The sequence below is a fragment of the Rhinatrema bivittatum genome, chromosome 1 (assembly GCF_901001135.1).
Source record: "Rhinatrema bivittatum chromosome 1, aRhiBiv1.1, whole genome shotgun sequence".
Taxonomy (NCBI): Eukaryota; Metazoa; Chordata; class Amphibia; order Gymnophiona; family Rhinatrematidae; genus Rhinatrema; species Rhinatrema bivittatum.
Window position 1 is genome coordinate 387,120,901 of NC_042615.1, and position 15,848 is coordinate 387,136,748.

The window sequence follows — 15,848 nt, forward strand, 5'->3', positions numbered from 1 at the left end:
CGGATCCAGGGCAGGCAGGTTGGGGGATCGGTAGTTAGAGGGCACAAGGATCACCATCCTGTTCGCACATTACACTTTTACCTGAGTGTCTCTCAGCATCATTGTCATTGGCTTTTAAAAATCAAAGCGGAGGCGATTTCCCGCCAAGCCTGCGGTGTGCAGCAGGTAAGTTTCCAGTCCCAGCATCGGCTCGCTCCCAGCCCTCTAGCTGGCAGGACTCTCCGGGTAGGCGAGCCCCAGCCAGCAGGGACTCTCTCAGCCTCTCCCCCTCCTTTTTGGCTCTCTCTCTGGTGCACACCTCCTGGCCTTTTCTGGAGATTCTCCGGAGTGTGTTTTTGTAAGGATCTTCAGATAGTGTTGACTTTTTGCTCTCTCTCTCTCTTCGAGCTCTGGCTGGGCAGTGCTGGAGATCGGCTGCTCCCACCCACCGGACGGCCTCACGCCCCTCCTCCAGTCCTCTCCTGTGCCCACCAGTGCAGCCCTGGGCTCAGCAAACCTTTTTACCCCCTCCTCTCTCGCTCCCACTGTCTTTAGATGCTTGGAGGGGCTCTGTCCTTCCTCCGAACCTAAAGCTTCCAGGTTCGGACTTTGATGCAGGGCTGCGCGGCCAGTTCCAGACCTGGTTGTGTGCTGGTCCCGTTCCCCTTCCCCTTCCTGGTTCTGCCCGCCCGCGGGAAGGAGCTGCCTCCGAGAGCAAATTCGCCCGCGGGAGAAGTTGGAGGGGGGTGGGGTGGGGAAATAATAAAAGGGGACAGCTTGGAGGAGGGACGAACGAACAGCACCGGCATGGAGAAAGAGAACACTGCGAACGAAGCCAACCTCCAGGAGGAAGAGGTATTTATTACCTACACTGTTACCTACTGTTACTTAGCCAGAGGTGAGAGAGGAAGCCATGGAGGTGGAGGGGCGCTACCTACGGGATTACTAGGAGTCGGGAGGTCCCGCTGCTCCGTTTTTGGGGTTGTAAAGCAAAGCCTTTTGCAGAGTTTATTATTTCCTCCTCAACCAGAAAAAAAAAATTAAGCTGATGTCGTCATTGTATAAATCAGGCAAAAGAACTGGAGTTATTGTAGTTACATGTGCGGTTATTTAAATAGAAATGCATTAGGTTTTGGAAGCTTGCCCTTGGGTGGTTTTTTTTTTTTTGTTTGTTTTACAACAGTTGCATAATCTTTCTGCAAACCCCAGCCTTACACACTACATTATAATAAAAACTTAGCAGGGGAGCTGGTACCTAGGCTCCTCTGTCTGCTGAAGCCCACTCAGCTTAGTTGTAATTAGTGTTGCTAAGTGGCTTGAGTATTGCAACGGTTTACAAATATTAGTGAAACCTCCCATCCTTCCGTTGCACCCTTCCTGAAATCCTCGGATGACAGGCTGCTGTGCCTGGAAGTTGGCTGGCCCAGTAATAGTGCGGGGCTCGAGGTCTCTCACGCCCGGGTTCCAGCTCTCTGATTAACCCAGAACGCACATTTTGTTGAGAGTCATCTAAGGATGATGGTGATTATTCTTTCCCAGGCGAAAACAAGCCATGAGCAGAGTCTGCCTTGCATAACTGCAGCCCAGCTTTCCGGATTAATAGGTAACTTTTTACAGCACATTCCTGTGCAATGGATAGAGACCGGAGGCTTAAAGACATCTTTTATGGATGTCCGTCCAGATTTAGAAGCTGATTTCCTGTAGCCCTTTCCCCACTCTGCATGTATGAGGAACAAAACTTACTTAATGAGGCTCTTAGTTATTAGACTAATACCTTTTGTCTGCCGTTGAACTCATTTCAGAAACTTGCAAAGCAGTTTTTATTGTGATCAGTTGAAATAGCCTCAAAATATAATTAACCTAAATATAATACTGGAAATTTTCCTCTGACTTTTTGTGGAGAAAGAAACAAAAAGTGAATTGATTTTCATAGAATATATACAGGTAGGTTGCCAGATAAGTGAGAAAAATATCAAGCTATAGAATACTTATTGTCATGGGATAACAAACTTTCCCTCTTTTGTCAATCAGATTTTCATCCCTTTGGATTTTAGTTTTAATATATTCTGCAAATCTCAAATACAGTTAGGCAGGATCTGCCAGTAGGAAGAAAATGGGAGATATTTCAGATTAATTCTGTTTTGTGTTAGGTAAAAACTGTATTTTATATTGTATATCATCAGGATAAATATTAAGTTATTCTGCTGTCTCTCACTTTATAACATGAAGTCATTGTATATATTTTAAGTCAATGTTTATGTTGGCATAAAATAAACAAACTCCTTTGGTCTGCTATAAACACACTTCCCTTCCAAGATCATATTTCCCTAGAGCAGAATTTATGTTCCTTCCCCCAACTTTCAGACTTCCAGTAAAACTGAGTGAAGAAGTAGCCTCATGGGCAGAGCAGTGGACCAAGAATAAAGGAAGTGAGGGTTCACATCCCTATAAACTTAGGAAAGACACTTTACTCTCTGCTGCCCCCCTCCCAGAATGAGAGACAAGCTTTAGACTGTAAATCTTCTGGGGACAGGGAAATACCTGTCACACCTGAATGTAACTCGTTTTGAGCTGCCAATGAAAAGATCTAAGCTAAATCCAATTACATAATAAAGCTAATGAGCACTATGAAACGTATTTTCTACCAACCAATTTGAAGGCTGCTTTAATGTGTCTTTAGCGTGTTCATTTTGCAACATCCGCTGCACAAGGAACTTGTTGAAAGTTGTAATTTAGGATGGTTTGTTTTCTATGACAAATTCATTGAGTATGTCACAGCTCATGAGTGGGTTTCAGGAAATACAAATGGCTTGATGCACCCTACCTTGGAAGGGGATCTTCAAGCAGTGTGCTGTCACTGCTGATGAGCCAGACCTGCGTCACTGGGCTCTGCTCCATATCATTGACTTGGCACGTGAAATGATTAGTGGATGGAAGTTGCTCAAGGCGGGTGCTTAGAGGTCAGTCTGTATGGCTGCATGTGTAGTCTCTCTCATGGATCCTATCTGTGTAGGTATGTTTAGATGCTGGGAAGATATGGTTACAATGAGCTGGATTCTCTGCAAGCTGTGGAACTTTTCTGTTGGACCAACATAATTTTCCAATGAGCTTTAAGACCACACAAGTCCTTTCTTCAGATGTGGACCCTGTGGCCCAAAAGCTCATTATACCTCACCTTCTTTGGATGATTTTAACGGTGCGCCAATGAAAGACATCAGAGCTTGCAAAGAATTCATCCTTCTACAGGACCCATGCAGTTGCTAAAACTCTCGGAAAAGTGAATAAAACATTGAGTTTCAGAATGGATAGGGTCTCTGCTATATAGCTGGCAGAGAGGGTCCTAAGGGACTCTTATAGTCAATTCTGAAAGCATATTGTCTTCCTTCTACTCTGAAGTAAGTTACTTTGCTTTGTCTATCTTGTTAAAGTTGGGGAAATGTGAAGGGCTATCTATGTTCAGGTGTGCTGCCTCAGCAGAGCCATCCATTAGAAGCACCAATGATTAACACAGTAGGATGGGCCAGTCTTGTTGATCAGTATGTATGCTATACATATGTATATATTTTTGCTGCTGCTCCATGAAGAAATGCATGGTAAAACAGGAGTTACAAGTAGTGCCAGAAAATTAGTTAATTGCTTTTTTATTGTGATTTTAGAACATGCACAAATATTTAGCTTCCACTGCAGCACAAATGTACTCAGTGTGTAATTGAAAGCTTTCATGATGATTGGCTTCACTTTAGGTAAGTATGTTTACTTTAACTGTGCTGAGGCAACAAAAGAGGTTCACAATGAACTATCTTGGTTGCTTCAGTCTCCTGAGCTCAACGAACACCCCAGAATGGTAACCTCTGTGGTGCTGCATGTCGAGGAGATAACAATACTAAAAATTGGAAAACATCGCTAAAATGATGTGGAAAAAAGTTTGGATTTGTTTCAACAAAATCTCTTTCCATTTATAACAACCCTTATCTGAGCCTTTTTCTGCACTTTAAGAGCCCTGGAAACTGTATTTTATATATAAGTGTGTGTGTGTCCACCCAGCTCATTCCATCACACACACACAAAAAATCCATTTATAATACAGGGTTCTTTGCAGGTAGGGACAGAATGAATCTGTTACCCCCACGTAAGGAAGTGGGACACAGCACTCCTAATAGTTCAGTTTAGTGTTAGGTTTCTCTTGATTGACCCTAAAATCTAAACAAAAGTCAATATATAAAAATGCAAAAAACACATTTTACGAAACCAACCCCCCCCCCCCCCCCCGAAACAACATAACAGTTGTATTTCACACTAGATTTTTGTTGATTCCCTCCCCCCCCGGACAAAAAAAGTCCTTGCTGAAAAATGTATAGCAATGAAAATATTTACAGCAAACTGTCCAGGTACTGTTCTCTGCTCCTCAGGCCTGCATCTGTCAATAGGCACACTAGGACTGTGCCAGGGGCGGGGGGCAGCAGGCTGGCCTTTCGGCTTTGCTAAATTTCACTCAGCAGAGGACAGCCCTCTGCTTCTTCATCCAGCCCCCTCCCTTCCCAGGCAGCATGCAGAGAACAGAATAGGAGAAGTGTGAGACTGGAGCACAGAGAGCAAAAGGGGATCATGCTGTCAAGATTAGGAGGGGCTGAATGGGAATCATTGGGGATGAGACAAGAGAGGCTGAGGGATGAGAGGGGATCAGATTGGGGAAGGGGGGCAGTGTTTGTGTGTGAGAGTACAAAGAGATTAAGTGCTGGTGTGTGTGTGTGTGTGTGTGCCAGATTGAGAGGTTAGAGAAGAGTTGTAAGGGGGAGCAGGATCAGAGCACAGTAGGGATAGCTCCCTCCTCTCCTCCCCCCCATCCATCCACTGCAGTTCAGGTTCTCTCCCTCTTGATCTCAGATTCTGTCCCCCAGATCCTGTAACTTCCCTTATTTCCTCTCCCCATACTGGAACTCACCCCCCAACATGTCCTACCACCTTTCTCAGTCCCAGAATCTCTATCCCTCTCCCTCTGTCCATAACATCTCAGATTCCTGATTTTTCCCTTTCCTCTACTTTCTACACCTCTCATACTCCCCATCCCCAGTCCTTTCTACCTCTCCTCCCTCCATTCTCAGTCCTCTTTCCTTCTCAGGGATCTGTACTTGGACTGGTGCTTTTCAATATATTTATAAATGATCTGGAAAGGAATACAATGAATGAGGTTATCAAATATGCAGATGATACAAAATTATGCAGAGTAGTTAAATCACAAGCAGATTGTGATCAATTGCAGGAAGACCTTGTGAGAAAATTGGGCATCCAAATGGCAGATGAAAATTAATGTGGACAAGTGCAAGGTGTTGCATATAGGGAAAAATAACCCATGCCATAGTTACACAATGTTAGATTCCATGTTAGGAGCTACCACCCAGGAAAAAGATTTAGGCATCATAGTGGATAATACTTTAAAATTGTCAGCTCAGTGTGCTGCAGCAGTCAAAAAAGCAAACAGAATGTTAGGAATTATTAGGAAGGGAATGGTTAATAAAATGGAGAATGTCATAATACCTCTATATCGCTCCATGGTGAGACCGCACCTTGAATACTGTGTACAGTTCTGGCGCTGCATCTCAAAAAAGATATAGTTGTGATGGAGATGTTACAGAGAAGAGCGACCAAAATGATAAAGGGGATGAAACAGCTCCCCTATGAGGAAAGGCTGAAAAGGTTAGGGCTGTTCAGCTTGGGAAAGAGATGGCAGAGAGGGGATATGATAGAGGTCTTTAAGATCATGAGAGGTCTTGAAAGAGTAGATGTGAATCGGTTATTTACACTTTCAAATAGGACAAGGGGGCATTCCATGAAGTTAGCAAGTAGCACATTTAAGACTAATCGGAGAAAATTCTTTTTCACTCAATGCACAATAAAGCTCTGGAATTTGTTGCCAGAGGATGTGGTTAGTGCAGTTACGGCCTGATTTTAAATGGCCCTTGTGCATAATAAACAGGGGTTATGCGTGCGGCTGGGCCTTACATGTGCCACGCGAGTAACCCCTGTTACGCACACAAGAGCCAGGCCTCGGCAATGGGGCAGTCTGGGGGGCAGGGCAGGGCTGGAGGCGGCCAGTACAGCAGCCATTTGCTGCTCTGCTGGGGTATCGCACCCCGGCACCCTGCCAGCGCATGCAACCTGCTACTGCTCCTTTGAAGGAGCAAAAGGTAAATTAAAGAAATTGGGGGGTACCTAGGATAGGGATAGGGGCGGGTAGGAGAGGGGAAGGGAGGTTGGGGTAGGGAAGTTCCCTCCCAGTCCATTCCTTAATTGAAGCGGACTGGGAGGGAACTGGGGGAGCCCCGAACTCCTTGCTGCACAAATTAGCTAAATTCTACCCCCCCTTGTGCACGCTGCCTGGGATTTTAGAACATGCGCGTGCTAGCAAGGAGATGTTATAAAATCACAGTCTAATTGTGTGCGCCAGGTAGCGCACACACATGGATGTGCGCGCATATTTTTTAAAAATCTACCCCTTAGTGCAGCTGGGTTTAAAAAAGGTTTAGATAATTTCTTGGAGGAGAAGTCCATTAACTGCTATTAATCAAGTTGAATTAGGGAATGGCCTCTGCTATTACTGGCATCAGTAGCGTGGGATCTTCTTAGTGTTTGAGTACTTGCCAGGTACTTGTAGCCTGGATTGGCCACTGTTGGAAACAAGATGCTGGGCTTGATGGACCCCTTGGTCTGACCCAGTAATGCATGTTCTTATGTTCTCCTTCCTATCCCCAGTCCTTTCACCTTCTCTTCACCCCATTCCTAGTTCTCCTCCTTTCCTCTCCCCATCTCTGGTCCTCTCACCCTCTCCTTCTCTTTTGCCAATCCCTGTACTGACATTTAAGATCCCTTTTTCCTCACCCAATACAAATATAAATTATGGAGACGCAAACAAGGTTGGAAAATTACTTAATTTTTATAATATGAAAGATGGAAATGTTTGCCAATGTGCTTCAGATTTTTCCAGTTTTTGCCACAGAATCTATGCCTGAGCTGCCACAGCAAACTGTGGGACTGTGCCTTACATCCTCTGCTCATTGTTGTCTGACCTTACCCAGCAGGGAGGGCAGGGGGCACACTACAGCAGCAACAGTGCCTAGGGGTGGCAAACTTGTAAATCCGTCTCTGCTGCTCCTTTAGAGATAGGGCAGGGAGAGGTTACAGATGAACATCAGAATTTACTTATCCACATGAATTTTATTCACTGAACTGCTGGCAGATAAATCCATAGATTGGCATAACTTACTCCAGAACCCTCCATTGCAGGAGACTATGTTGGAAATATCTTTGCTTATTGCAGCAACTCCCTGCTCCTCAATTATCACTTCTCCTCTCCTTGTAAGGCACATTCTTTCTGGCTTTCAAAGAACTTGACATACTTTGGATTAGGAATTGGCCTGGCTTTAGGACTAGCTCCCTCCACTCCATTTTCAGGACGCCTCCCTCTCTGGAATCCCAAGCTCAACTCCCTTTTCACTTCTTTCTGAAAGAGAACTCTTAAATGGCTTCCTTCCTCTAACAGGGATAGATTCGGGCTGAAAGCCTTCCTCCCTAATTTCTGCACTGCCATCTCCTGTAGAAACCACCATATTAGAATATTCTCTATACCTGTGAATGTATTTACTCCTTATTATGGCAATTTGGTGTATATAAAAAAATAATCCAAAGATGAGCAGGCCTGTACAATATCCTGAAGGTGCGACCTATGTGATCTGGAAAACTCATGCACAGCATCATCACTGGAAAATTCTTAGGCTGGCCTGATTAAAAGTATCACAAACTACAAACTGTTTCTCTAAAACTAACAGGGGTACTAGAATTTTACATTATAGCATGACCGGAAGAAGGCTCCCGGCCAGCACATTGGGAAGGGACGACCCTGAGAACCAAGAAGTAGGAAAAGAGACCCCCACCACCAGTCCCCAGGGCCCCCTCTCCCTCCTCCCACTGCTGCCATGATCATCATGAGACAGGTCCAACAGGTCTAGCCCTTCCCCAGGACTGCCCCTTTTGCTGCTCCTCCTCCAGCAAAAGCCCATAAAGGGCCAGCTTGGCGGGCCCAGTGCCAAAAAGCTGCACTAAAGGGTAAGCCCCTTTGTGCACCTCTTTGTGCACACTTTCAGGATCACCAAGAATTGTTTGTCCTCTCTACTGTATCCTTGAAGCCTAACCCAAATGTGCATAATCTCTTCTATTGTAAACTACTGATTCACTGAACACTAGAGGCACCAGAACAATGAACCTCCATCCACCCAAGGACTTCCTCTGAACTAGGAGCTCCCTCCATTCTCCACCGGGCCTGCCTCAGATATAGGCTTAGCTCAGCACCTCCTAGCTGAGCTTCCTTCCTGCCTTCTCTCCTTCCCTTCTTCTCTCAGTTTGCTCCTTAGCATCACCATGTGTTTCTCCCTAGCTCTCATCCCTAAAGTAATAGGCCAGGTTAAATACTCCCCCCCCCCCCCCCATTATTCTCCCTTCTACTCTGTTCCTCTCCTTAGACATACAAAGAATCATGCCAGACTTATTATCCCTCCAAGGGAACCTCTACTTAATAATAATTCATCCAGAACACCCCAAGCAATCTTTTCCTGCTTAATACCAGATTCATGCACAAACATTTACATGTTCTACATGATCTTATCACTGACTTTCCTACAGATATTCTGTGCTTAACTGAAACCTGGGCACATGAATCAGATGCTCCCCAGTTCATTACTCTTGTCTTCACTCCCCCTGCCAGAGCAAGCATGGTGGAGGAGTAGCCATTATTATCTTCAGAAAATTCCTTGACCTAATCATCTCTTATATTAGGAATGTTTGGGTTAGCAGGATTTCAATGCCATCCAATCACTCATCCCAAATGGGACTTCTTCCTGGTATACTGCTATCTGAGACTAAATGTGGATGACCTCCAGGAACTGTCATGTCCGATGTTACACTCAAATACCTTAGGGTTCTTATACTGGGTGATGTCAACATTCATGTGGACAACCTTAATGCTGCACATACCGGAGCCTTACTTTCCTCTCTGGAAGCTTTAGATGTCACTCGGCTTATTAAGGAATTTACCTATGAAGAGGACCACATTCTTGATCTAGTCTTGGCACCACCTACTATCAGATATGAGCTATTGCTTAAAATCACCCAAACCATCCCTGTCTCTTGGTCAGACCATTACCTTATCCATCTGGAGTTCATGGCACTGCCAAGCACCTCATTCACAAAGAAAGTTCTTTTTATACTTGTTAGACCCATCTCCCACTAAACCCTTAGAGGCTAATGGAAAGTTGTCTGACCCTTCTAACACTGCCATGGATTTACTAAACTCATCCTCTACCCTAGTGGATGCATGGAACAATAAATTCAAGAATTGGATGAATTGGCACTGGATGATTGGCCCTTCTGAAGATTATTACCGTAACAAATCACAACTCCACACTATGATAGACCTTATAACTAACAGGCCGATACAGTACAGTGCGCTCCGGCGGAGCACACTGTTAACCCGTGTTTGGACGCGCATTTTCGACATGCTTGCTTTACCCCTTATTCAGTAAGGGGTAATAGCGTGTCGAAAACGTGCGTCCAATCCCCCGAAACTAATAGCGCCCGCAACATGCAAATGCATGTTGATGGCCCTATTAGTTATTCCCGCGCGATTCACTAAGTAAAATGTGAAGCCAAGCCGCACATTTTACTTTCAGAAATTAGTGCCTACCCAAAGGTAGGCGTTAATTTCTGCCGGCACAAGGAAAGTGTACAGAAAAGCAGTAAAAACTGCTTTTCTGCTTTTCTGTACACCCTCCGACTTAATATCATGACGATATTAAGTCGGAGGTCCCAAAGTAAAAAATAATTTAAAAATTAAAAAAAAAAATTAAAATGGTTTAATGGAACACAGTCCGCATGGCTTTACCCAAGAGAAGTCTTGCCTAACAAATCTGCCTTTTTTTTTTTTTGAAGGAGTTAACGTGGATAAAGGTGAATCGGTAGATGTAGTGTACTTGGATTTTCAGAAGGCGTTTGACAAAGTTCCTCATGAGAGGCTTCTAGGAAAATTTAAAAGTCATGGGATAGGTGGTGATGTCCTTTCCTGGATTACACACTGGCTAAAAGACAGGAAACAGAGAGTAGGATTAAATGGACAATTTTCTCAGTGGAATGGAGTGGGCAGTGGAGTGCCTCAGGGATCTGTATTGGGACCCTTACTTTTCAATATATTTATAAATGATCTGGAAAGAAATACGATGACTGAGGTAATCATATTTGCAGATGATACAAAATTGTTCAGAGTAGTTAAATCACAAGCAGATTGTGATAAATTGCAGGAAGACCTTGTGAGACTGGAAAATTGGGCATCCAAATGGCAGATGCAATTTAATGTGGATAAGTGCATGGTGATGCATATAGGGAAAAATAACCCATGCTACACTTACACAATGTTAGGTTCCATATTAGGTGCTATCACTCAAGAAAGAGATCTAGGCGTCATAGTGGATAACACATTGAACTTGTCGGTTCAGTGTGCTGCAGCACTCAAAAAAGCAAAAAGAATGTTAGGAATTATTAGAAAGGGAATGGTGAATAAAACGGAAAATGTCATAATGCCTCTGTATCGCTCCATGGTGAGACCGCTCATTGAATACTGTGTACAATTCTGGTCGCCGCATCTCAAAAAAGATATAATTGCAATGGAGAAGGTATAGAGATATGATAAGGGGAATGCAACAGCTCCCCTATGAGGAAAGACTAAAGAGGTTAGGACTTCTCAGCTTGAAGAAGAGACTGCTGAGGGGGGATGCGATAGAGGTGTTTAAAATCATGAGAGGTCTAGAACGGGTAGATGTGAATCGGTTATTTAATCTTTCAGATAATAGAAAGACTAGGGGGCACTCCATGAAGTTAGCATGTGGCACATTTAAAACTAATCGGAGAAAGTTCTTTTTCACTCAACGCACAATTAAACTCACAAATTTGTTGTCAGAGGATGTGGTTAGTGCAGTTAGTATAGTACTAACCACATCCTCTGGTTTAAAAAAGGATTGGATAAGTTTTTGGAGGAGAAGTCCATTACCTGCTATTAATTAAGTTGACTTAGAGAATAGCCACTGCCATTAGCAATGGTAACATGGAATAGACTTAGTTTTTGGGTACTTGCCAGGTTCTTATGGCCTGGATTAGCCACTGTTGGAAACAGGATGCTGGGCTGGATGGAACCTTGATCTGACCCATTATGGCATGTTCTTACCTTCTGCCCCCCTTACTCTAGAGTATCAAACCCTAAATTTTGTCTGAATGATCCATGTCCAACATGGCTCATCAAGCAGGCCAAAGCTGGTCTCCTCACTCACCTTTACAACATCATAAACTCATCTCTCTTTCTCACTGCCTGAAGGAAGCTGTTATCGAACCCAGACCCCAATGATCTTAGCAACTACAGGCCTGTCTCTAACATCCCATTCCTCAGCAAAATAATTGAAAAAGCAATTCTGAATCAAGTCAGTGAGCTTCTCCAAGCCACTAACTTTCTAGACTCTTTCCAGTCTGGTTTCAGATCATCTCACAGTACTGAAACAGCTTTTATATGCCTGGTGGAAGATCTTTTGTCTGTACCTGGATCGGGAGCAACTGGTCCATCTTGTGCTCCTGGATCTATGTATGGCCTTTAACACAGTAGACCATGAAATTCTCATGGATCTGTGTTTTTCAGGTTTTGTGCTACATTGGTTTAAATCCTTCCTACAGGACCATACTCAATTTTCATGGGACTGGCCTCCTCACACCCTCATTCCCTCATATGTGGTGTACCACAGAGTTCCATATTAGCACCTACCCTATTCAACATTTACCTAGACCCATTTGGTAAGCAAATTAGGAAGCACCACAGCCCATTCCATGCTTATGCAGATGGCATCCAACTATTGTGCCCCTTAAGCACCAATATTGACCAAGATATTGTTAACCTGAACTTCTGCCTCAAGAATATTGCAAGTTGGCTTCACTGCAACAAACTAAAACTAAATCCCAAAAAACAGAAGTACTGTGGATTGTAAAATCCAACCATTCACACCTCCATTCCAGACTAACACTTGAAGGATTCACTTTGCCCCTCAAACATGAAGCTAGGAGCTTTGGTGTCATCCTGGACTCATCTCACCTTTTGAGATCCAAATTTGATCTGTCATAAAATTAGCCTTTTTTCTTCTATGACAACTTTGACTCCTCCACTCCTTTTTGGATGATCCTGCCCATGCAACAGTAGGTCAGGCCTGTGTTATCTCCTGCCTGGACTACTGTAACTAGGGATGTGAATCGTGTGATCGATCGTCTTAACGATCGATTTTGGCTGAGGGGGGGGGGGGGATCTGATCGTCTTAGTTTTTTAGGTTAAAAAATCGTTTTATCGGGGGAGGGGGAGGGCGGGAAAACCGGCACACCAAAACAACCCTAAAACCCACCCCGACCCTTTAAAAGAAATCCCCCACCCTCCCAAACCCCCCCAAAATGTTTTAAATTACCTGGGGTCCAATGGCCCAAGAGTGGGAGATCGCGCTGGGACCCCCCCCCCCCACTGGGCCCCAGGTAATTTAAAACATTTTGGGGGGGTTCGGGAGGGTGGAGGATTTATTTTGAAGGGTCGGGGTGGGTTTTAGGGTTGTTTTGGTGTGCCGGTTTTCCCGCCCTCCCCCCTCCCCCGATAAAACGATTTTTTAACCTAAAAAACTAAGACGATCAGATCCCCCCCCCCCCCCAGCCAAAATCTGATTGGTTCACCCCTCTCTTCTGAAATCCCTTCACTGGCTCTCTGTTGCTTCTTGCACTTCCTTCAAACTTCTGATCTTAGCTTTTAAGGCAATCAAGGACCTAGCCCCCTCCTACATTTGTTGCCAACTCTTGCTTTACTGTGTCTCTGGATCAACCCCTCCACACTCTGCCCAACATCTGTCTGGTAGTACCCATCCTTAAGGAAATGCAGCTTTCTCGTACAATGAAGAAATCACTTGCTGGCTCTATCCCGTCCCTCTTGGACTCTTTGCCACTGGGCATTAGGCTGACACGCGACCTCATGGAAAAAACTGAAAATCTGATTGTTTCTCGTTTGGCCCATGAACACGTCTCACTAGCTCCCCTCTTAAATTTGCGCTGCTTGTTTTGCTTTCTTACCTAATTGCAATTTGCTTTCCTTCGCTCCTTTTTAATTTCTTTGTTTTGAGTTTTTATGTTCAATGTAAGTTGTTTAATCAGCTGTTTTTTCTGTAACTCGTTTTGAGCTCATATGTTGGAAGAGCGAGTAATAAATAAATAATGATGATGAATCTCTCTCGTTTGTTTTAAATTAATTAACTTTAGACATTTTTTATCTTTATGGCTCAGTTTACATAACAGAAATGTGTATGACAAGCAAGTGTGAGTCTAGAAGGAGAAAAAGAGTTAAGACATGAAGTAAACATTTTACTTGGTGGCATTTTAGGAAACATTTAGGAAAAGACTAAAAACTTGACTTTTCAAAAAAGCATTTCCAAGCCCTGAATAAAACTTCACGCAACAGCACAATTGGATCCAAATTCTGTGTCATATTTATTCATATTCTGTGTCATACTTAGCCTTCTGGTTACGTATGTTCCATCTCACAGTGATGTACCGCCACATTTATTCGCATAGTCTTATTTACTCATCTTGCTAATTTTTTACATTAATTGGCTGAAATGTAAATATTGCTCTGTTCTTTTCTCTCCCCCCTTCCAGTTCCAAGTTAATTTTTCCCTGTTTTATTGTAACTTTCTCACATCCTTTTTCTGATTCCCTGTATTTAAAGTTCAAGGTTTTTATTGAGAATATTGTTTACTACGCTACGTTATGCTTTTCACACTTTGTTAATTGTAAACCGGGTTGATGTGATGCCTGTCATGAAACTCGGTATAACAAAAACAATAAATAAATAAATAAATTTTGTGCTGTGGTTATTTTCTTTCCCTTTGTTTTTTTTTATGTTGAAGTATGATTCAGCTTTGATTATAGCAACTGCTAGATGAGTTTAGATCTTACCTGCTAAAAACATTAAAATATTTGACAGGCTTCCATAATTCACAGGAAAGGGACATTTTACATAGAAATCAGGGCTAGATTTAGGCATAAGCAGCATAGGCACATAACTAGGATGACAAATTCTGAAGGCGCCCAAAAAGTGGGACTCCCTGCTGCTTTATGATTTTTTTGGAGCAAACCCTCCAGTTTATAGCCTTAAGCAGATCTGGGTTTCGTTCCTGGCTCAGGTCTTCCGTTTCCTGGGTTGGCCGTGCTTAGGGATGCTGTGGAGGCAGAATTCACAGGCCCTGGGGAGGGGAAGGAAGAGAAAGTCCCTGTCATCGTGCAATGGTTGACACTGAGTGGGCCTGATTTAGGACCCATGATTGCAGCATTCTAGAAGGAGCCTTGGTACATGGCTCTGAGAGGAAGACAGTGGATGTGATGACTGGCCTAAAATAGATATGAAATAGAGGAAAAGTTCCCAGATATTGTGAGTGAAGGCTCATGGCACTAGATTCCAGACCTAAATCTGACTAAGCTGGAAGCCCAAAGGAAGAAGAAGAAACTGCTGGATCAAAAAAAAAAAAGTACCATGCATAACTAATGGTGTGCATATATGTGAGTCCTCCAAACCTACACCGATCAGGGTCCTCATGGGCCCTCTGACATGTCCTGAAAATGTTGATGTAGATTGGACACCAATCACAAAATTTATTAGGGGACACATACACACACAGACGTAGAGATATCTTAATCTTACTTTTTCCCTTCAGAAAGCAGGCTAGAAAAAGCAGGCTAGAAAGGAAGTAGATATCACTATCCTAAGCATGTGTGAATTCTAAGAAGAAGGTTAGAAGGCTGCAGCATTACAAATAACTCCCCCTTCACTCCCCCAGGAACAGAAGTGGTCAGGATCAAAAAAGGGGATAAGTAATTAATAAAAACACACCCTAGTGACACAGCAGGCCGTGGGGGCAGCTGGGCTAGTACCAGCAGGCTACAACCTTTTGAACCATTACCGGCAGGTTGGCAATGTAGGATTTTTTCTGGTACCGGTCGGTCTGGCCCAGTCTTGCTGTTCAGGGTCAGAACCAAGCATGTGCTGCTTGGGACTCCTGTACCTCCAGGAGAAACACTTAAAGATGATCTTTCAAATGTTGTGTGTGTAAAAAATAACACGCATGTAAAATAGCATATAGTTGAGTATATGCTAATTAAGAAAGCTCAACATACACGAGTACATTAGAGTCCATGAGTAAATTTGTGTGTGTACAAACAAGGGTGCAAGTAGAAAATCCTCCCGACTTATGCGTATGAAATTCGACTTACAGGGGGTAACTGTCTAAATAACGCATGTAAAATATACTCATGTATCCCTTTAAAATTTAAAGTGTATCATATGTACACACTTATCTGGCTAAATTCTGACTTATCCGGCTAAGTAGCAGCAGGTGTTACTTAACCGGATGTCTTAAAATAACTCTTATCCAGCTAACAGGGTCATTCATCAAAATGCGTTATGGCATTAACGCCCTTGATAACGCCATAATGCACACGATAATCATGGTACCACATGGCACGGAGGCAAATATTTGAAAGGGGTGGGATTAATGAAAATGAGGGGCATTATCGCACAATTTTAACACCGGAAATAACTGAACCTTTTTTCTGACGTTGAGCTGTGCGATATGGCTGTAATGCAATTTGCAAGAGAGAGAGACAGAGCCTCTGGGGAGGCCTTCACAGTAGTCAACTATTTATATCACTATAAGAGAGCGAGCTAATAACTCTAGGTGAGGTTTTGGAGCCAGTTTGACATGCAGAGT

At 43.5% G+C, this 15,848-nt stretch overlaps 1 protein-coding gene across 8 annotated transcripts in view; it reads left to right on the forward strand.

Annotated features, from left to right (window-relative positions):
• Positions 1-342: 342 nt before the first annotated feature.
• Positions 343-15,848, forward strand: part of RBPMS (RNA binding protein, mRNA processing factor) — a 589,352-nt gene continuing 573,846 nt past the window's right edge. For 2 of the 8 annotated variants that reach the window (XM_029601486.1, XM_029601497.1), the window contains exon 1: positions 365-834. In XM_029601486.1, the coding sequence (XP_029457346.1) occupies positions 592-834 (243 nt within the window). In that variant the 5' untranslated portion in view covers positions 365-591. Of the gene's footprint in view, positions 835-15,848 lie in introns of all 8 variants that reach the window. The other 6 variants (XM_029601505.1, XM_029601526.1, XM_029601515.1 and 3 more) reach the window with 6 other exon arrangements.